General features: G+C 37.6%; 1 protein-coding gene across 5 annotated transcripts in view; it reads left to right on the forward strand.

Annotated features, from left to right (window-relative positions):
• The window catches only part of MATN2 (matrilin 2), a 56,386-nt gene that overhangs the window by 25,377 nt on the left and 9,504 nt on the right, over positions 1 to 21,505 (forward strand). For 4 of the 5 annotated variants that reach the window (XM_010709163.3, XM_010709164.3, XM_019614161.2 and 1 more), the window contains 16 exons: positions 547 to 669; positions 6,712 to 6,834; positions 10,534 to 10,656; positions 11,988 to 12,110; positions 13,594 to 13,716; positions 13,865 to 13,987; positions 14,345 to 14,467; positions 14,559 to 14,681; positions 14,893 to 15,015; positions 18,994 to 19,116; positions 19,211 to 19,333; positions 19,424 to 19,546; positions 19,729 to 19,851; positions 20,075 to 20,197; positions 20,339 to 20,461; positions 20,599 to 20,721. In XM_010709163.3, coding sequence (XP_010707465.1) covers positions 547 to 669; positions 6,712 to 6,834; positions 10,534 to 10,656; positions 11,988 to 12,110; positions 13,594 to 13,716; positions 13,865 to 13,987; positions 14,345 to 14,467; positions 14,559 to 14,681; positions 14,893 to 15,015; positions 18,994 to 19,116; positions 19,211 to 19,333; positions 19,424 to 19,546; positions 19,729 to 19,851; positions 20,075 to 20,197; positions 20,339 to 20,461; positions 20,599 to 20,721 — 1,968 coding nt within the window. The remainder of the gene's footprint in view (positions 1 to 546; positions 670 to 6,711; positions 6,835 to 10,533; positions 10,657 to 11,987; positions 12,111 to 13,593; positions 13,717 to 13,864; positions 13,988 to 14,344; positions 14,468 to 14,558; positions 14,682 to 14,892; positions 15,016 to 18,993; positions 19,117 to 19,210; positions 19,334 to 19,423; positions 19,547 to 19,728; positions 19,852 to 20,074; positions 20,198 to 20,338; positions 20,462 to 20,598; positions 20,722 to 21,505) is intronic. The other variant, XM_010709165.3, reaches the window with a different exon arrangement.

Raw genomic sequence — 21,505 nt, forward strand, 5'->3', positions numbered from 1 at the left:
AAGCAAAACAGCAGGGAAAATCAGCTGAAGCTCTCAGGCTTCATAGTTGTGACTGATTTTACAGGATGATTCTGGAGCAAAGTAGAAGGTATTGCTATCAGTCTCTCATATATTCAGGCTGCTGGGACAGGTCTTGATAACTAATACAGCTAGGAAGGAATTAAAGAAAACCAGAGCAATTCCAGGGCTGGATCTGGACAGACAGAAGACAAAACTAAATAAAATAAATTCTGCAACTTCCTGGTCTACAGTATGAAGATCTGGACAGAGTTAATGAGCGAGGCATGGTTTCCAGATTTGAGAAAACACAGTGAGAAAGTTCCTGATAGAGTTTATAAATGTTTAGAAAGTAGGAGAAATAATGTGGGACTCTTCTGAAATCTAATTTGAAGTGTGCTGCTTTTTGCAGAAAGGCTCTTTTGGACAAAAATTATGTCAGCTTTTCCTTCTCTTGTAGCTACTGTATGCAAGTAGTATATAATCTCTATGTGTAATAGTTCTGATTTTGTATTTCTAATTATGCATGTTACTCTTGTTCTTTTTCAGTTGTAGACTACTGTGCTGTGGATAATCAAGGTTGCCAACATGAATGTGTTAGCACAGAGGACTCTTATTACTGTAGATGCCACCCAGGGTTCATTTTAAATCCAGACAAAAGAACTTGCAGAAGTAAGTTGTGATAAGGTTTAATTATGAACAGTATGTACTCCTTATTTCTAGTTCTCACTGTTCCTGGGAACACTGAATAATATGTCGGGTATAGAAAATGATAGAGTGCCCTTGAAGCCAAATGTTGTAAAAGTTAATAAAGCTGTTTTGAGCATTAGTTTGTTTTTATGGAGAGGGTATAGATGTACAGGCCCCTTCTATGAACAGGCTCCTGTTCCAATAGTATGAGCCAAAAGCTTGTCTTGCATAGTCTCTTTGATTATCCAGATTTTTCATTTAGAATATCATCTCCCTACCTAGGTGAACAAGGCTGAACAAGATGATTTGTAATCATCTTGGTTGCTAAAATTAAAGAGAGTGAATAGTTCCACATCAGAAGAGACATTGCAGCCTATTTTCCTATGGATTTTCTTCCATAGTGTGTTCTTTGATACCTTGTGCCAGAGGTATCAATATTGAAGCCAGAAAAACCTCATTAGTTTTTAGGTGAGTGGAATTGCTGAATATGCAGTGGTAAATTTAGCCTGTGTTATCTAATAATGAGAAGAACTATTTCTTCTCAAAAAAAAAATCCTAAATATAGCACTGCATTTCTGTGTTTTTACAGGGGGCATTTAAGTCTTTATCTTAAGAGAAGACTGCTCTGGGCATTAAGCTTGATACTTGTTTCATTTAATATTTAGAAAGAAAATGTCTAATTCAAACTGTACATCTGACCTCATGGTCCTGAAAAAGAGACATGTACTTCCAGAAGGTGTCATACCTCTGACTGTATTTTCCTTGACTGTATAGGGAGCTACATGTTTTGCCAGACCAGACACCTGATTTATAATAAACAATGAGAGAATTCAGAGAGATGAATTGACTTCATCCCCAAGGGACAGATTATACTTGAAACCAGTTCATGTTGCTTGTAGTTTGTATGAAGGAGCCCATTTGTCAAATATCTGTCAGCTAAGAGCTGGCTGAATTCTCTTATACTTCCATATCCATATGTTTTGGAAATCTAGTATAGTGTAACTGCATTCCACTGCCCAAGCAAAAATTCTTGTGAATTCCTTCAATTTAAGATCGGGAATTTTAATCAGTGTTTTCTCTTCCAATTTGAATTGATCAAAAGCCTTCAAACTGCATCTTTTACATAATATTTTATGTCTTGAATTGTTTGTAGCTTATTGTCTAATCCTATGGATTGTTTTGACCTGTTTAACTTGATGAGCCACAGACTCTGGAAGCTGAAAGAATGTTCTGTGAAAGTAGTATTTCACGCTTGTCCTATCTCTGTCCTCTGCTTTAATTATTGGTGGAGACGGGACATTGGGCTATATAGACTTTCGGTCTGATCATGTGCTGCTGTTTTTATGTTACAAGCATTAAAGCTTTCAAATGTTGGTTGGACAGAACCTCTGGAAGTCATCTATTTCAGCCTTTTCTTTAAAGTGGAGCTGCCACAAGCCATAGATGAGGTCAGTTACAGCTTTGTCTAACTGAATCTCAGAAAGCTCCAGTGGAGAATCCACAACCTGTCTGTGCAGCCAGTTCCACTGCTGGTCTGTCTTTCCAGTGAAGAATATTTTCTTCATGCCAAACCTGAATCACCCAAGCCAATGATCCTTGTTTTATCATCTGACACTACCAAGAAAGGTTTAGATCCACTACCTTTGTAATGACATAGTCTTCCACTTCACCAGGCCAGGTAAGACCAGAATCCTGAAGCACTCTGAACAAGTCATGTGTAGAATGCCCTGGACAACGTTAGTAGGCTTTTGAGCCCTCTTGCATTTATTGCCTTTAACTGTGTGGGGAAGTGCTGTTCCAGAACTGTACGGTGTACATCAATGCAACCTCACTAGTGAGGAGAGGTAGTAATTTCTGCTTGCTGTGCTTCACCTATGTGTTCCAATGTGAAGTTTTCTTTATTTGCAGTGAGATTTACATTGTTGTCTTTAATTCAAGATCACATTCAGCATAAATCCCAGGGGACTTTCCATCACAGGTGACACTCAGCTAGTGTCATAGTCCTAGTGGCACCAATAGGCCTTAATGGCCCTGCCCTGCCACCTCAGGGCCTTCTCCTCACCCCTGCCTCATTTCATTTCCTCCTGGAGCTCTCCTTTCCCAACAATGCTTAGACATGCTGGTCTCCAGAAATGCATAGGTCTAAGCCAGGCACTAGCAATCATTGATCCAGATCCTGACCAACAGATTGACTTTCCATCTTGATTGTGGCCTTACTCTGCCACTGTGGCCTTACTGACCAGTGATCACTGGGCTGTGTCAGATCCTGGCTCACTCACCAGTGGTACCCTCACCTGATCCTGACAGATGGTCTGGCTTCCTGGCTTGACCTTAGACTATGCCTCATCACCATGAACTTGTCACATGGTGTGAACTCCTTGATTAAACTTGGCTACCATTTACAGTCTTGCCATGCTCAACTCATTCAGGTACTTCAGGGTAGTGTGTGGTTGGCAAGACCCCTGCCCTGCCCTGCTCTGCCCTGCTCTATTGTTGCCCTTGTCTCCCTTTCAGTTAGGGAGCAGCTGGCCCGTTCTGCTCACTGATGGCAGATTTTGTGTCAATCTCTGCAAGCTAGGGGCACGGCAGATGTAGAACTTTCCAATTCTTGCTGAACTTCATAAGGCTTCTGTTGGCCCAATTGTAAAGTTTATCAAGGTTTCTCTGTACTGCTGCTTGCTTACAGTCTCTGTCCCTAATTCAGTGTCAACCACAGATTTGAATAGGGTACACCTTGTGCCATCATCTATTTGTCATTAATTAAGGTTTCTTTAGCTGTGTGCCACCCATTACTATCCCCTTGTGATACTTTGGCCACTATCAACCACCCAGCCAACCAGCCAAAATGAAGCCATACATACATGAATACCATCCTTATGCTGGTGACTTAGAAAATTTTCACTCTAACCATCTTTTCTTCTGGCCTGTACTTCCTCAACTTCCAAATGAGAATACTGTGCAAGACAGCATCAAGAATAGTGTCAGGGATATTCCACACACTGATCTCCATTTGTCCACAGACCTGGTAAGTTTCACGATTGAAGGCGATTGGTCAGTCATGAGTTGCCCTTGATAGATCCACTCTGACTATTCCTGTTTATCTTTTTGTCCTTCATATATTTGGAAATTGGTTCTGAGAGGATATGCCCCGTGATCCTGGGAATGAAATGGTGCTAATTGGTCTACAATTCCCTGTGTCTTCTTGCATTTTTTTAAGATGAGTGTAATGGCAGCTTTTTTCACTAATCAGGGAACTCTCTTAGTCTCTGAATTTTCATCCATGATAGACCCTGACCTGATAATCAGATCAGTTGTCTTTTCCACCACCCCCCAGAATGGAACCACCTTCTCTAAGTAGACTTTAAACTGTGTGGCTTACCCCTCTGTGCCAGTCTACATGGAAATCTGGCAGTAGGCTTTGCCTGCGAGAACCAAGAATTAAAGAGGTTTGTTGTTTGTTTTTTTTCCTCTTTCTGTACTGCTTGTCAGGTTGTTCCCTTAGTAACCAACATGTTTTCTCTAACTTTCTTACTGCTGCTAGCGTATTTGTAGACTCACCTCATACTATGCTTTGTGGACCTCATAGTGATATGACCAGCTGGGCTTTGTTTTTCGTCCTTCTTTCTCCTTCTGCTATTCTCCCTTTTTGTATTTTAGTTTATTGAGAAGTTCCTTGATTAGCTAAGCAGATTTTCCAGCATAAAAGGATCATTTGTTCCTGAGTTCTTAGTATGTTTTCTTTAAAACTCATCTGGCTCTCCTGGGCTCCTTTTTCTCTTCATGGCTCTTTCCCAGAGGATTCTTCTTAGCAGTTCCCTGAATAAGCTGAAATATGAGCTTGTAAAATCCAGAGTGCAAATTCTGTTGTTTTTTCTCCCATCATTCTGGATTATGAGCTTAGTCATCTCATGGTCATAGCACTAAGTCAAGTAGAATGTTAGCCATCCAGAATTTGTGTTAGGGAATTGTCCCCATGACTGTGCAGGAACATTCTGAGTTGTCTGTACAGTACCATCTTACGTGCCCTATGGGTGTTTGGATGGTTGAAATTTCCAACCTTAACAAAAGCCTGCAAATTGGAACCTTCTGCTAACTATTTTTAGAAAAAGCTGATCTACATCCTTTTGGTCAGATGGGCTGAAAGACTCCACCACTGCATTCCTAATGTCATTTCCCATCTGTTCTTGACTAGAAACAATCTGGGCACATCTGTAGTTTTATGTTGGGTCTATATGGAATGGAGGAGATCTTTTGTTGAAAGTGCACTGCTACACAAGGGAATGTATATTGAGATCCAAGGATGACTATAAGACAAGCAGAGTCAGTAATCTCTGACAGGTCCTTCAGTTCCCACAGTGCCGAAATAAGACCTGATCAGGTCTTACAACTACCCAGGCTCAGTTCAGTGACCACCAGACTAGTCCGTAGTTAAAGAGATGTCCAAGGCCAATCCAGAAATCAAGTCAGCCAGCGTGTAGGTCAGGATAAGCTATGCAAGGCCTTGGCATGCACAGGCATGCTAATAACATAGCTCAAGGAAGCATGGGCAAGAGCTTAACATTAAATGTAGCTCCCAATCAAGGGGTAGAGGCTACAGACAAGGCTTTTCACACTTTTGCATCTCAGAATTCAGCTGCCATATTAACTGCCATCTCTTTTGTTATAAATACTTTAAATTGTAAGGGAGAAAATTCCATCAGGTTGCAACTAAGGAAGAGTCAAAATGGCTGGATGAAGTACGCCATTGAGTTTGATTCAGAAGCAGTAGTCAGAGAGGAATGTGCAAATATGTGTAATCATTCTCGTCTAAAATGTGTATCCTGAATCTAAGCATAAATACAACTAACATTTAGTAAGCCACTTTTCCTTACGCTTGATGTGTTCCAAGCTTTGCTAATTAAATAAACCACAAAGAAAATAACTGGGTAACTCCTAATGCTGCAAAAATTAGGACAGCATGAGAGCTCTTCAGAGCAAAAATGTGTTCTAGTTCCCGTATGTTAAGAATCACACAAGCTCTGAGTTTGCATAAACAACATGAATGAGCAAACTTCAGATCACTGGATTTAACATGTTTGTAAATTTAAAACTTTTCAGCATACGTTTCTATATACGTGTCTTAAGTTCTGAATCTCAGAGGTGATCACCAGACAGCCAAGACTCACACCCTTGGTAGACCAGATCACAGTATCAGTAAACAAGCCAGGGCCAATGGCTGCAGCTCCCAAGACCTTGTGATTTTTTTAGAATCATGTTTTTTTCTTTCAAAAATTGAAAGCAAGCTTCAGTGCTCATAGCTTCAAAAAAAAGTTTGAAAATGTAAATGTTATCACACGGTCGTGCATGTCCTACAAATTTTTTCTGAGGTTTACTCCAGTTTTTTTCAGAATGAAATAAAAGGAGCACAGCTCATTAGGGGAATCCTGCCAACACTGGCAGAATACTCTGTGTGTGAAGAGAGCGGTAAGCTCAGATTATTGGTGAGAAAGGCAGAGGTAATTCCTAGCTACTGAATTAACAAGAGGATTTCTGGCACTGCTACTGCTTGGTTTATTATTGGTGAATGCTTTCAACACATGTAAAGGCTCAATTGCATTAGGTCGCCATACATACTAGAAAAGTTTTTTCTCCAGGAAGCTAATTATCTCTGGGAATAATAATTTGCAAGTATGTGGCAGATCATATCAAACTTCCTCTGAGTAAAATAAAAAGGCAGTTCTGATGAGACAGGGTATAGGACTGAGCCACGAAATATTAAGAAATGTTTAATTTTCTAATTTCTGTACTGCATGTGCATGTATTTTTCAAGAATTCATTTAAGTATACATAACCGGTATACCCAAGTACAGCAGACATTTTAGATGGTGAACATGTTATTTTCACAATTTGAAACAATATGTTAAAAGTTACAAATGGTGCATATGGAAAAAAATACCTAAAGAAAAAAAAACTAGGTAAATGGTTTTTACGTTGCCTACTTCTGGGAAATTATATTTATCAATGACCTAAGTTCTTCCTACTTAGGACCAGACTACTGTGCTCTTCAGGACCATGGCTGTGAACAGGAATGTGTTAATACAGATGATTCCTATTTTTGTCAATGCCAAGAATGGTTTAGACTTAATCCAGATAAGAAAACATGCAAAAGTGAGTAATCTTTTGGACATAGTAAAGTTCATCTGCTTTCATTTCTTAAACCTTATGTGAATGCTCTCCTTTCTGAAAGGGTGAAAGTTTTCTCTGTAATAAAGGTAGAAACAAATCTTTCTTCATAAACTCAAATTTTACCTGAGCCATTCATATTAGAAAGATACCCAGTTTGCTGTTTTGTAGAATAGGTTGTGTTAAACATTTCTGAAGAGATTGAGTAAAACCTGAGGAGTAATAAAGGAACCAATATCAGCTCAAGACCAAGAAGTTTATTACTCTTTTTAAAACTTTGTTATGTTTTGTCTTACAGTGACGTAAAGTTTTCTTTAGTTTTTGGTTTTATCTTTAATTTCATCTTGCTTTCCTGAGTTGTTTTAGCCAAGAACAGATTTACCTCATTAGCTGTGAGTAAGTAATAGATTGTAATGTAGTTACAAAAACCAACTTAAAATCAAACGTGAAACTCCATACAGTTTCTTTCAAACTGTATAAACAGCCTCAGTAATGTTGGGATTATAAACCAATTATACATATTGTTTACTTCACAAATATTTTTTGTGTTACAGCTTTTTCTGAGCAGGGATTCAGTGTCACACGTGTTTTCAATGTAACGCTGTCAATAAGCAACTAGCTTGATCTGGTGATTCAGTCCTGGGGGGAATGGGGAAGGGGAGGAATTTTACTGATATTCTATGAACAGGAAGCTTGGTTAGAGCAATACAGTTATATCTCTTGACTCTTATAACTTGTATGTATTTTTGAAACTATTTTCTTTCTGTCTTAGAGATGCTTTCTAAGAAGCATTTTCACACAGAGGGTGGTGACACACTGGAACAGGTTGCCCAAAGAGGTTGTGGATGCCCCATCCTTGGAGGCATTCAAGGCCAGCCTGGATGTGTCTCTGGGCAACCTGCTTGGTGGTTGGTAACCCTGCACAGAGCAGGTTTTAAACAGCAGGGTCTTTTCAACCTAGGACACTGTGATTCTGTGATTCTATGATTGTCAATACAGTGCTGTTTGTACAGCAGTCCATGCTGTTCTTGCTTTTAATATTTATATGGTGTTTCAATATAAAAATCCAGATTTTTATAGAATGGATCTGCCTTGGTAAGCATAGGTGCAAAAGGACTGTATTGTCTCAAATACTTGTTGCCTAGGATTTAATTGAGAATTAAGGACAAACTGGAGTACTTTACTTTTCCTTAACTTTAGGGTTTTTTAAATTTGGCGGTTAATCTTTTGCCCTCTTCATAACATCAGGAAAAAAAAACATTACGTATAACCAGGCATTCCTCCTTCACCAGAGGGCATCGATTCTAATGACTGCTGGAGCAGGAGCTTAAAGTCTAAGCTCAGTCTTGCCTAGCCAAGTATTCACAAACAGCTCTTTGATCCTCAAGTCACTATCAGATGTACACAGCTTTAAAAGTTGTGCAGATCATAGAATCTGGTACCATTTAAGAAAAGTGAGTCTTTCCAAGCTGTTGTACTTCAGAGACCTTCCTGGTTGGTTTGAATTCTTAACCGTTTTTCTCTCTTGTATGTAACTATCTGTGAGTTAGGTCAGCATGACTGTGAGCGTGAATGTGTTAATTAAGGAGAGTCATTTATGTGCAAATGTCATCTTGGATATTTCCTACGATGTGATCACAATACACATAGAAGTGAGTGTCTCGTGAACTGCAGCAGCTGGTTATTGCAGTGGGGTGAGGTGTGAATAGAATGAGAAAATGCCCCTGAGTCCTTTCTAGAGATCTTTCTGAGTTATGCAAACCTGTATTTCTGTAAAGTCAGCCACAAGCGAGCTCTAGTGAAGTAATGCTGTAGTAAGATCCCAGATTTAACATGGAACTAAGGTGTCATCTTCTCCAGTCCTAATAAATGGGAAAAGTTGTTCAGCTTTGCTGTTTAAAATGCAGCACACATAAAACTAACATGTGTTAGTGAGATGATACGTAGAGATGCATAGAAACTTCTTTCTTACATATGTTTACATTTCCATCAATCTGATGAAATGTCCTCTATTAATAAGAATGTTACTAAAGGACCAGCACTGCACCAGAGAACACCAACAGCACTGCCCACTTGCTGTCACCTGCTTTTCAGAGAACTATTTTCCGTATCAGCTAAAATATCTGTAGCATTTTTGTCTAATGTACTGTTGACATATATTGTCAAAGGAATGCTGTCAATTAAATTAAAAATAGTTTATAGGCCAGGGAGTAATATTTTTAAATAAACTATTTGTGATAAGGCCGTATTTAAGGAAACTTGGATGTGTTGCAAGGGCTGAAAACATTTTAAGGATTATGTTTTTAGGCGATCACAAGTTGAATATCTAAAAATAAATGTATCACAAGACACTAGTTGTCTTTTTTTTTTATTAATATAGACCTTTCCCCTCTCCCTTCCCCTTATCATCCTTCTTACAATAGTTGAAAAAAGAAAAAAAATGTAATGCAACATACATGATGAACACATGTACATTTATACTATTTTCTAAAACCTGCAAGTAGGCAGCTTTCTTGAAAGCATGTGTTAAAAGATTCTGCATAAGAAACCAAAGTATTTAAATGTTAAAATTCACATTAGTGTAGGTGTTTGTATTGTAAAGATGGTGCCAAACAGCTCTTTTTCTTTTTGGACATTTTTTATGTGATCCAAGAAGTTACACAAGCCTCTTCATGATGATGTAAGTCCTTGGAATAAGGAGAATGTTCCAGCTGGAACTTGCTTAAACTAGTAGAAACTTTCACCTCAGCTTCACTTGTTTAAGCCAATGCTATCTCTATTTATGTATAATGGGAAATCTGGACTGACTCCTTGGAGTCCTGCAACATCATTCCTAGCTGAAAAAACAAATAGATATCAATATTTAAAACTAAGTTAATTGACATTAAGTGTAGGCTTGTTGCTTCTTTGTTGTTGTTTTTTATGTAGGCAGCTACAGACGTGTCTGGTCACATCTGTAAATGATTTGCAAATAGAAACATATGAAACTTTTCATGCCTGAAGGAACTCTGCTACATTTGATCAAGTTAAGCTAAAGTGATTTGAGCCTGTACAACTAAAAATAGTCATTAACAAGTCAGGAATAAAATGTTATGAAAAAGTTTGCTATAAAGTTTTTTTTCCTAAAATGTGCTTTTTCTCTACTTACAGAGTCAGCAGATTACACAGTACATTTGCAAATGCACGTACCTCAGCCTACAGCGTTGCTGTCTGTTCTGTGAACCAGTTTCATATAAGATTCAAAAAATATTTGATTTTATCTTAGGTAGAATCGAAATAAAAATAGGAAAACCAAATAAATGGTATAAGTTAATACACTCCCTTTCTCTCTGAGACAATTTTATGGTGAACAAAAGAGAGTCTTGCCTTCTAAGGAATGAAAGTGTGATCCTGTGGGTAATACCAGGCAGGGCCTTGAGACTCTCTACTTTGTGATAGTTTGACAAGGGAAATCTGTGCTTTATCAAGTTTGTTGTTTGCTTTGTGGAGTTGCTGTACTCATTTCACTTAGGTGTTGTTAATTAATGCGATTTACTAACATAGATGGGGATACTGCATAAATAAAAAAATATATACTGATCTTTTTCCCTTGCTCTGTAAGGGCATTGTGCATGAACTACAGTTCTGTAGTGTATGTATCTTAAAAAAAAATGTGCTTTCTTCAATGATTAACACAAATAATAGGAGTGGACCACTGTGCAGAAAGCAATCACGGTTGTGAGCAACTGTGCCTAAATACTGATGACTCCTACGTCTGTCAGTGCTCTGAAGGATTTGTCATCAATGAGGACCTACGAACCTGCACACGTAAGTTATCTGAAAATATGCTAGATCTCAGCCCACATGGGTAAGGTTTCTGTTCTCACAAAGGGAAGAGGACACACCTGCAGGGTGAGGGAAGGGATGCCATCCAGAGGGACATGGACAGGCTCCAGAGGTGGCCTTGTGCAAACATTCTGACGTTCAGTGAGGTCAAGTGCAAGGTCCTGATCCTGCATAAGGACAGGATCTATTAGAAATAATTCAAATGCTATCTAAAAGAACTGCTGAAAAATCAGAAATAGACGAACTATATTTTTAAGAACTTGTGAATGGAAAATCTGTTTTTCCTTTGTAGTAAAAACAGGTGTGGGTTGGTTTTTTTTGTGTGTTTTTTTTTGTTCCATTCAGTCATTTTCCTCCAGACTGTAATTGGAGACACATCAACAGCATTAAAACCATGCTGTGGCTTCTAGAATCCCTTCATGCAATACACTGGAGACCTTTTGAATGGTTCTTCTTGCCCATGCATATCTCTCCTCGTATTTATTTAGATATAGGATGTCTTATTGCTGAGCTCCAGATGAGTTGCTGAAACCTCTTTTTTTTTTTAGACTAGCATGAAAGGTTTTTTCGGCACTTTGTGATACCCTGAATGAGCAGCTGAGTGGAAGGGATTAGCATTTAGCATTTACCACTCCTAAAAGGAAAACATCTGGGAATCACAACAATGGTATCATACACAGTTGCACAGGTATCTTAAGACAGCTGGGAGAACACCTGAGTGGTAAACAGATTTCTTCTCTGACAGTGAAAGAACAAAAGTGTGACACTGTGTTTGTAGCCTATAAAAAGTAGTCAGTCTGCCTGCGGAGTGGGAATATTATGTCTTGGTACTTCAAATAAGAAACCCGTAAGAAATTTGAGAAGAAAAAATGGACCATATTCCATAAGTCTTGTTGTTTGCAATTCTTTGCAAAAGCTTGATTAGCCTAAGCCAAACATCTCAGAATCCCAGAGGGATTTTCTGCCTGCCGTGTTTACGTCAGATCATTTAGAGACCATCTTTGAAGAAGGTTCACAAGGTACCTATTCTGTCATTGCCCCTGTCTTTTATAAAAACATTGTTAAAGTGTCTGGTTTTTGCAATTCACTCTGTGAGCACTGACACCCAGATTCTGTTGAGCTGTGCTACGTATTCTCAACTCCACTTACAGTAATTATTGCAAAGTATACCACAGGGCCCTCTTAAATTTAATTGAAGGTACATATATGCATATTATCAGATAAAGGACAGAATTGTTGCTTATACGCCATGCAAATACTAAAAATGATGGTTTAATTGTTAATTATTTCAATAACTTCAATTGCTCCTGCAGGAGTTGACTATTGTGCTCTGAGTGATCATGGCTGTGAACATTTGTGTATAAATGGTGACAAATCTTACACTTGTCAGTGTTTTGAAGGATACAGGCTTCGGAATGATGGGAAAACATGTAAACGTAAGTTGTTCAGCAAGTCAATAATAGATTTTTATTACATATAAAGAAAATAAGTCTGTAAGGAGGATTTGATTGCTTAAATGTTGCTTTCCAGTGACATTTTACATGATTCCAGAAGCTCACAATTTTCTCTTTGATGTCACGTTTGCCAGCATTATGTTGAGGTCTTGGATGCTTGAAGGCATCTGAAGTGGCACTGAGTGCATACTTCTAGGCACCTGAGTCACTCCCTAAACGTCTGGAATGTATAAAATTAACTGTGTCTGGTGTGGATTCAAAATCATTGGATTCCAACTTACATTCTTATATCTGACAACTATAGTTTTCTTCTCAAATCAAGACAAAAATATGTAACATTTCAAAAGACTTACATAACAAAAAGGAGCCTTCGGTACTAATGGAATATTCATTCCTTTGCCCAGTGTGAGATAAGGTTGATTGCAAAATCGATATCATAATTGTATTATACATTTGGCTACAGTATGTAGTTACGATGAATGACAGATGTATAAAAAAATTTCCCTGGTATTGGAGTGCATGCTAAGTTATCAGAGAAGAACTGTGGACAATCTTTGGAAAACACAAAGAGGCACAAAGTGTTCTATAATGCCAATCATATCCAAGATTTCCATCAGCATCTTCTGTTAAATAACATTTAAATTATCAGTTTTGTATTGCATTTATCAGCCTTGTATTACATATATCACATCAACACCCTACTTTGTTAATCCATGTGAACAGAGATAAGTTTTGCTTGTCTCAGATATTGCAAAAGCAAGTGAAATTTTGTGTCCATGCAGCAGCCCTTGTGCGAAAACAAAGGGTGTGGGGAAGAAAGTGAAAGTTTAGTTTATCCAATATTAATAAGTAGATGTAATTTTATTTTGAAATATAAATTGTAACTAAATCACATGTCAGAAAAGTTCACGTAACATTTGCTTAACCAGTTACAGCTGACAGTTTTCCAAAAGTCTACAGCAGGATCATACAATTTGTTCCTCATTACATTTAAGCACAACATACGCTAAGCTTTTGTAATTTTAGTGTACAGAAGAATGGCAAGTAACATCTGAACTCCAAGGAAAGAAAGCTTAACTATTTCAGGTTTGGGCATAAACCTGATAAAATTATGGTGATGGAAAGATCTATTTTTCACCAGAAAGTTTACTTGAAATGTGGATGTGGAATTTAAATGCTTTTGGAAATCCCTGCAGGACATTAACCTGCATGATGGGGATACATTAAGTTATACAAACTCTGGAACCAAAGCAGTGCACTTTTCCTTAATAATAAGGTTGTAAAAATTGTAGAACAAAGATTTGGCTCTTTGTTACAATAAAAACTTACAGTAAGTGCTGTAAATGATTTGCTGAATTGAGTCCAGAATACCAGCAAGAACAAGAATAGTCAGTAACTGGAAGCTGTAAGACAAAACATCTTGCCCTTAACTAGCACAGTTCTTTATCTGTTGATTTATTCTCAGGTAAAAATGTCTGCAAATCAGTCAGCCATGGCTGTGAGCATGTTTGTGTTAGTACTGACAATTCTTACATCTGCAAGTGCCATGAAGGATTCATATTGAGAGATGATGGGAAAACATGCAGAAGTGAGTAACTCATATATATTTAGAACATTTTTGCACGTGCATTAGGCAAGGAAAGAAAAGTATTTTTCACTTTCACTAGAAAACATCCTTTTGATCCTTTTGAACACGTTATCATTCCAAACTGTATCTATATCTAACTAATTCCCAGGACAGGACATCTGCAAATCAATCAGCCATGGCTGTGAGCATATTTGTGTTAACAAAGATGACTCTTACGCTTGTGAGTGTCATGAAGGTTTCCTATTGAGAGAAGATGGGAAAACATGCAGAAGTAAGTATTCTGGTAGACTTTTATCTATAGTGTGTAGATTTGTGGAATTCTTTTAACTAATAACAATTCCATAACTGCTCGTAATGTGGAATTAATATTGTTATACCTGCTAGAAGATTGTAAGATACTCAGTGAACAGTAATAGTATACTTTAGTAACCAGACTGATATGACTGGAGACAAGCAAAAAACAACACTTACAATTCTTCAGTTATCAAGAACTAGAAGTGTTTTCTGCCTAAATTTTTGTCCATTTCTTTGAATGATGTCAGTGAACCTAATAAAAACTACTACTACTCCTTGCATAATAATATATATTGAAGATGTGCTTTAACCAAAAACCATCAACTGTTCTCAGATGAAGACATTTGCAGTTCAGTTGACCATGGCTGTGAACATGTTTGTGTTAATGCTGATGAGTCGTACGTCTGCCAGTGTTATGAGGGATTTGCATTAAGACAAGATGGAAAAACATGTAGAAGTAAGTTTACTTATCTTTAACAGAAGATTCCCTTTATAATCTGGGCATTTGTAGACATGGTTTAAATACTGGCACTCTTATTTTTTTCCAGATAAAGATGTTTGCAATTCTGTTGACCACGGCTGTGAGCATGTTTGTGTGAACACTGATAATTCATACATTTGCCAGTGTTATGAGGGTTTTGTATTGAGGGAAGATGAGAAAACATGTAAAAGTAAGTTATTGATGTTACTGTAATTTTCTCACTCTGGAGTCAGTGACGAAGCATGCTGTGTTAGAAATAGGTCTTCTTATTTGTGATTTTATATGACAAAAAGGAGGATAGATTCTTTATTTTATTAGGAACTTAATATTTTTAGTCTCTACATTTTTTGAAATGTTCTCAATTATTAAACTGTAGTAAATAAAATCTAAATTATTCCTAGGTAAGGACATCTGCAAATCAGTCAATCATGGCTGTGAACATCTTTGTGTTAATACTGATGACTCATATACTTGCCAGTGCCATGACGGATTTGTACTGAGGCAAGATGGGAAAACATGCCGAAGTAAGTTGCTTGTCAATAAAAGAGGAAATATAATTTCCCTTCTATTAGGAAATTATTCACTGATTCATGGTGGTCAGAGTGCAATATTGTCCTCTGTAGGTCACAAGATTTCTATAAATTATTGTTTGAATTAAAAATGTATTTCAGAAAATATATCAATTTTAAGGTCAGAATGTGCACTTTAAAATGTGAGCTTCATTTTTATATTATGCCAAGATTTAATCTTGAGGATAGGATTTTGCCTCATTTGACTGTGATGAGTTGGAGTTCTAATTGCCATTGTGCTGTTTTATGTATACTCACATAGACCATAATTTGACTGATTAGCTTAGTCTCTTAACATGGTTGTAGTAAACAATAAGCAGATGAAATTCCTTCCGGCTCTTTATCTGTTTTCCAGTCTTTTCATAAATCTCTTCTTATTCTCCTAAAGCTTCTATTTATCAGTATTGTTGCAGGGATGCCACAACGTGGGAACATAGTACAAAGTCCTCTAACACAGCATACAGCAGGGTCCAGCATAGAGGAACTCTTACCTACCTAATTCTTATTTGAATCTACCCTTCTTTTATGACCAAAGATAGTTATATACCATAAACATAAGCCTTTTAAAAATCTCAGTCACATAAATATCCCACATCTTGTGAGTACAGCCTTCATTCTTTGTTTCTAAATTATGTAAGTTTACTTCTGGCTATTTAAAAATACTTACAGTTTGTTTTTACTCAGCTTGCAAAAAGATTTGTGTTTCCTTATATCAGCAGAGCTATATTTTTATTATTCTCTCAACAACAAAAGGAACCTATAAACTTCATTAATGATTATTTTATATTTTCTTTAGGATTGTTCATTAAAATTTTAAGCAGTAGAGAGCAGGGCACATTCTTAGAAAGAAAGCCACTTGATGATTCCCCATTTACAGTTTATCCTGAAGACCTCTCTAGCCAATGTTAATCCATTTATGTTCATTCTGTAGTCTGTTTTCTTAATCAGAATTAATATCCAGACTGATGCCCTACTGAATTCCCTGAGCATTATGAACCAACTTCATAATCAATTAAAAAGATTCTTATTTACTTATCCGGGGCCTCTTTCTTCATAATATAAACTTGAATATTTTTCTTTCTTTTTTTTTTTCCCTTAATCAAAGTCCACATTTATCTGTTTGGTTGTTTGAATGCAGATTAATGTCAAGCTGACAGGCTTGCAGTGAACTCATTATACTTTTCAAACACTGTGTGTGTAGGTGCTGGGGATGGAAACTCCTTAGTGTTTTGAGACTTCTGTAGAGTTCCAGGAGATAACAAAAAATTACACTAAGCATCCAAAGTGTTATTCAGCCAGCTCTTTTTACAGCTCTTGGCTGTACTGATCTGGAGTTACTGCTGTTTCTACAGTAGATACTGTGTGACCTACTTCTCAACTGATGAAATTCTTCATTCTAACAATATCATCTGTAGCCTATTTCAAAAAATTCAGATCTGAGTATACTTAATATTTTTACTTTTCTGCATAAATATGGACAATTCTACTGTTTCTACCTACTGATTAACAATATATTGTTAAAATGGTTTTTGTTTCAAACACCCCTTAAATAACATACACTGTTTTTGTTGGCTATGCAGCTTGGCCTGTGTCTTTTCAGTGTTTCAAATTCCACATATTTTCAATTTCAGTAAATAATGTGAATTTTCCTTTCATTCATTATTCAAATCTTATAGCTGTATTCTATTTCAATTTATGTTCCTTTTTTAACTATTCTGGTATTCGTTTTAGATGATATCTGTAGGGTTTTTTTTTTGGAGGAATCTAGTAAAGCAAGATTTAATAGTACAGTCAGTCATCATTCACTTTTGTTTAAATTATTTCACCTCCAATCACAAAGTACTTTGGCTTACAATTGCTTTCAGCTATAAAAATCTATCTATATATATATATTCTATATATATATAAAATCTATCCTTTGTTGCTCATTTATATTTCATTCCATTTGAAAATAATGAATGTTGCACACAGCTGTGCATAAGCTGACGCTAACTAATGCTAATTTTTACCTCCATAATCATTTCTTCTTTGGAAGAAGAAATTCTGCTGGAATGGGATCTAGTTGAGATTGCCTTGAGTGTAATGCTTGTTGAGTTAGAAGACTGTAGCATTTTTTGAAATTCTTTGTTTTGTCAGCCTGAGCCCTTCAAGTAATGTACCTCAGGCTGAAGTTCTCATGAAAAAATATTTTTTTTCTACACACTAAGCCTAATTGGTTATTCTGCTAATTGCTAATAATCAGGAGAATCCAGCTGATCTGATACATCTGGATTTCAGCAAGGCTTTCAATAAGCTTTCTCATGTTATCCTTCTAGACAAAATATCTGGCTAGACAAAAACATAATGCAAATGGTGAACAATTGACAGGCAGGTTGGGCTCAAAAGGTTATAATAAATGGAGTTACATCAGGCTGGTGGCCAGTCACTAGTAGGGTTCCATAGGGCTCCAATTTATGGCCAGTTTTTTCACTGTTTCTGAAAATTATCTGGACGCAGCACTTGAATGCATACTAAGTAAGTTTGCATATGATACTAAATTAGGAAGAGCTGTTGACTTCCTTGAGGGCAGAGAGACCTTGAAGAGAGGTGTTGACAAGTTAGGAGGCTGGGCAATCACCAACCAATTACCAGCGCTAACTTGAACAAGAGAAAGTGCTGAATTCTGCACTTGGGATGGAGCAGCCCTGCATATATGTACAGAATGGAGAACAGGAGGCTGGAGAGCAGCCCCACGGAAAGGGATCTGGGAGTTCTGGGGATGGCAAGTTGAACACGAGTCAGCAGTGTGCCCTGGAAGCCACAAGGGCAACCGTACTCTGGGGTGCACCAGGCCCAGCACTGCCAGCGGGTGAGGCGAGGGCTTGTCCCGCCATGGGGGCCCTGTGTTTGTGCAGCCCAAAGCAGAGGAGCTGAGGGGAGGCCAGATGGCGGCTGCAGCTCCTCACAGGGAGCGGAGGGACAGCGCTGAGCTCTGCTCTGTGTGACAGTGACAGGGCCCGAGGGAACGGCATGGAGCTGCGTCAGGGAGGGGCGGGTGGGGGTCAGGGACAGGTTCTGCACCAGAGGGCGGTGGGCATGGAACGGGCTGCCCAGGGCAGTGGGCACGGCCTGAGTGCCGGAGTTCAGTGAGCGTTTGGACAGATCTCAGACATGGGGGTTGGAATTCGGGGTGGTACTGTGTGGAGCTGGGAGTTGGATTTGATGACTCTTGTGGGTCATTTCCAACTTGGGACACAATTCTGTAATTCTGACACATCTGAACACTGCTGTTAGTGGCATCCAGTGTTGTACTTGCTGTGTAAAGGTTGCATTAGCAACTGAGAATATTTCTTTTTTTATTGCAGTGAGAAAGGAACAGGGAATGCTGATAGATGGGATGACTTCCTTTTCTACTTTTTCTTGCTCTGTTCTTCTTGAAGAGGTTATGGCCAGTTGGCTTTAACATTGCACTCACAGAAATCCGTTCATCAGTTTTCCCCAATACTGGTGGATTTTCTTTATCCCCTACACTCCTGGGTTTTGCTTGTGCAGATTCTTAGCATTGATGTAAGAATCCTAAAGGAGTGCTTTGCTTCACGTCCTGTGGTTTTTTGTTCAGTTTTGTTTTCACTAGCATGAATTTTTGCTAAATAACTATACTAAATATTCCTTCTTTTACTCTTCCTGCTGCCAATGTAAGGTCCTCCTTCTTAATCTAGTCAGATTGCTCCTAAAATGATTCACCATCACTGGGAGACCGTCCAAACCATGTAGTTCTTTCTGCTTAGACGGTAAAGAACTCATGCCTCACGTGAGGTAAGCTGTCAATCCTTTAACTAGCTTTCAGTGTGCATGCTTCCTATTTCTTTGCTGACGGGATTACCCCTGCAGTCTTTATGAAAAATTTTTTAAAAGTTTAACTTGCAAATCACATTAAATTTTATCTATTTCCAGGCAAGGATATCTGCAAATCAGTCAACCACGGCTGTGAACATGCCTGTGTTAACGCTGGTGATAAATTTGTTTGTAAGTGTCAGGAAGGATTCCTGCTGAGAGAAGATGGAAAAACTTGCAGGAGTAAGTAGTCTGATATTTATCAGCATGCTTTTTATCTGCAATTCAAGATCATGTAGAAATGTACTAACTAGCAAGAGCTGTCATCTGTTCTTAGATAAAGATCTTTGCAAGTCAGTCAACCATGGCTGTGAACATGTTTGTGTTAATACTGATGATTCGTATATTTGCAAATGCCACGATGGGTTTCTACTGAGAGAAGATGGGAAAACCTGCAAAAGTATGTAGCATGAGAACTTAATTTGATGAACAACACACATAATAAAGGGCTCTGCTGATATATGTTAACTACCAACTCTTTTGATGGCAGACAAGGATATCTGCAGTTCAATCAACCATGGCTGTGAACAAGTTTGTGTGAATTCAGAAGAATCCTACATGTGCAAGTGTCATGAAAATTTCATACTGAGGGAAGATGGAAAGACATGTAAATGTGAGTAGCCTGAGCCATAAGAATGTTTTTTTGGTTTTAAGTGTTAGTCTTTTAAGTGTTGTGGCTGTGAGAGTTTGTGCATGAATATGTTTATTTGCGATTCCTAACTACTTGATCTGGTACATAAAAGATACTATCTCTCCCTAAAGAATCTCACCTAGCTAACTGTCCACTCTCCTCAGATAAAGATGTTTGCAAGTCAGTTAACCATGGCTGTGAACATATTTGTGTTAACACTGACGATTCCTATATCTGCAAGTGTCATGATGACTTCATACTGAGGGAAGATGGGAAAACTTGTAGAAGTAAGTTGCTTAGTCTTCATTATGTAGTTTCTGATCTATTAATGAAACGTATTATTTATATGGTGTGCTCTTCGTGTTTTTAATAATCAGCTTCACAGAATAAAATGAAGTCAGTTTCTTGGAAATGAGCTCCTTCGTGGAAGATTATTGTTATACTTTTTTATATTTTGTGAAAGCTATTTATGTAGCTAATTGTGCTAAATATAATTTTCATTACTCCAAGGTAAAAATATCTGCAAAACAGTCAACCACGGTTGTGAACACGTCTGTGTTCCAGCTGGTGATTCATACACATGTCAGTGCCACAAGGGATTTATACTGAGGAGAGACAAGAAAACATGCAGGAGTGAGTACCTAAAACTTCTATGGGGAATATGTCCTTTCAGTCATAAAAGTGATTACAGACTTAATTTTTCTCAAAACTGGCTCATGCCAGCTTTGCATTTAAGAATAGATCTAATAAAGAAATTCTCTTAATGATTCTCAGATAAAGACCATTGTAAGTCCATTGACCATGGCTGTGAACATGTGTGCATTAATAATAACAATTCATACAGCTGTCAGTGCCATGAGGGATTTGTCCTGCGACAAGATGGAAAAACATGTCGAAGTAAGTAACAATATGTCTGTCTGCCATTCTTCATCATTGCTATAGGAAAAAAAAAGATAAAATGTTCTATTTTGACATGCGTTATTTAAACGTTGTGTTTGGAGTCTGAATTTATAAATATTTTAAATTTTTCATAGGCAAAGATGTCTGCAAATCAGTTGCCCATGGTTGTGACCATATTTGTGTTAATAACGATGATTCATACATCTGCAAATGTCAGGAGGGGTATGTACTAAAAGAGGATCAGAAAACCTGCAGAAGTAAGTGCATTATATTTGGAAATAAATTGTTTCTTTGAGCATTTAAGTTAGTTGACCTCACTTCAAAAGCCTCAGTTCAAAACTGATACAACTGATATAACTGATGTAACTGATAACTGAAGCCTGAAGCATATATGAATGTGATAGAAAATGTACTGAGCAATTCATCTTCATGCTCTTGTAAGCAAAAAACTAATGAATTGGAACACTGTTTTCATATAGCATCAAGTACAATAATAATCTTTCCCAAATGTCAAGAAAAAAAACCCCGAAATATTATTGAGGAACTGTGTGCTTTATTCTTATCTTTTAATATGACATGCTTAGAACATTATATGCATTTATTGCATCATCCTTTTAATTCCTGGAGGAGAAACTCTTCTACTGGAGCTCAGTAAAAACATATTCTGCAAAAATGTATGCCTTTCTTGAGGAGCATATTATTACTAAAACATGTTTGTGACTGAACTCAACTGTAATTAACCCAACTCACTGTGAGCTGTTGCTTTATCTTGACATATGGAGTGATACTGAAGTGGTTCTGATAGTCATTGTATTACCATTACTTTAGTACATGACGCATTGTTTCTTCAGCAGCAAGGAATCCTTGGACAGTAGTTCTAAAAAGGCTATTGTCTAAGAAGAAAGGTCCAAACATTAATGAAAATTCCTTATTCCTACACTGACTCAGTAATAGATGTCTTCAGTATGTTCTGCAGTCAAATCAGAATGCTTATAAACTGCTTTGAATTTTGCATTTGCACTTAACCAAGTATGAGAACTG

Source organism: Meleagris gallopavo, chromosome 3, assembly GCF_000146605.3.
Source record: "Meleagris gallopavo isolate NT-WF06-2002-E0010 breed Aviagen turkey brand Nicholas breeding stock chromosome 3, Turkey_5.1, whole genome shotgun sequence".
Classification (NCBI taxonomy): domain Eukaryota; kingdom Metazoa; phylum Chordata; class Aves; order Galliformes; family Phasianidae; genus Meleagris; species Meleagris gallopavo.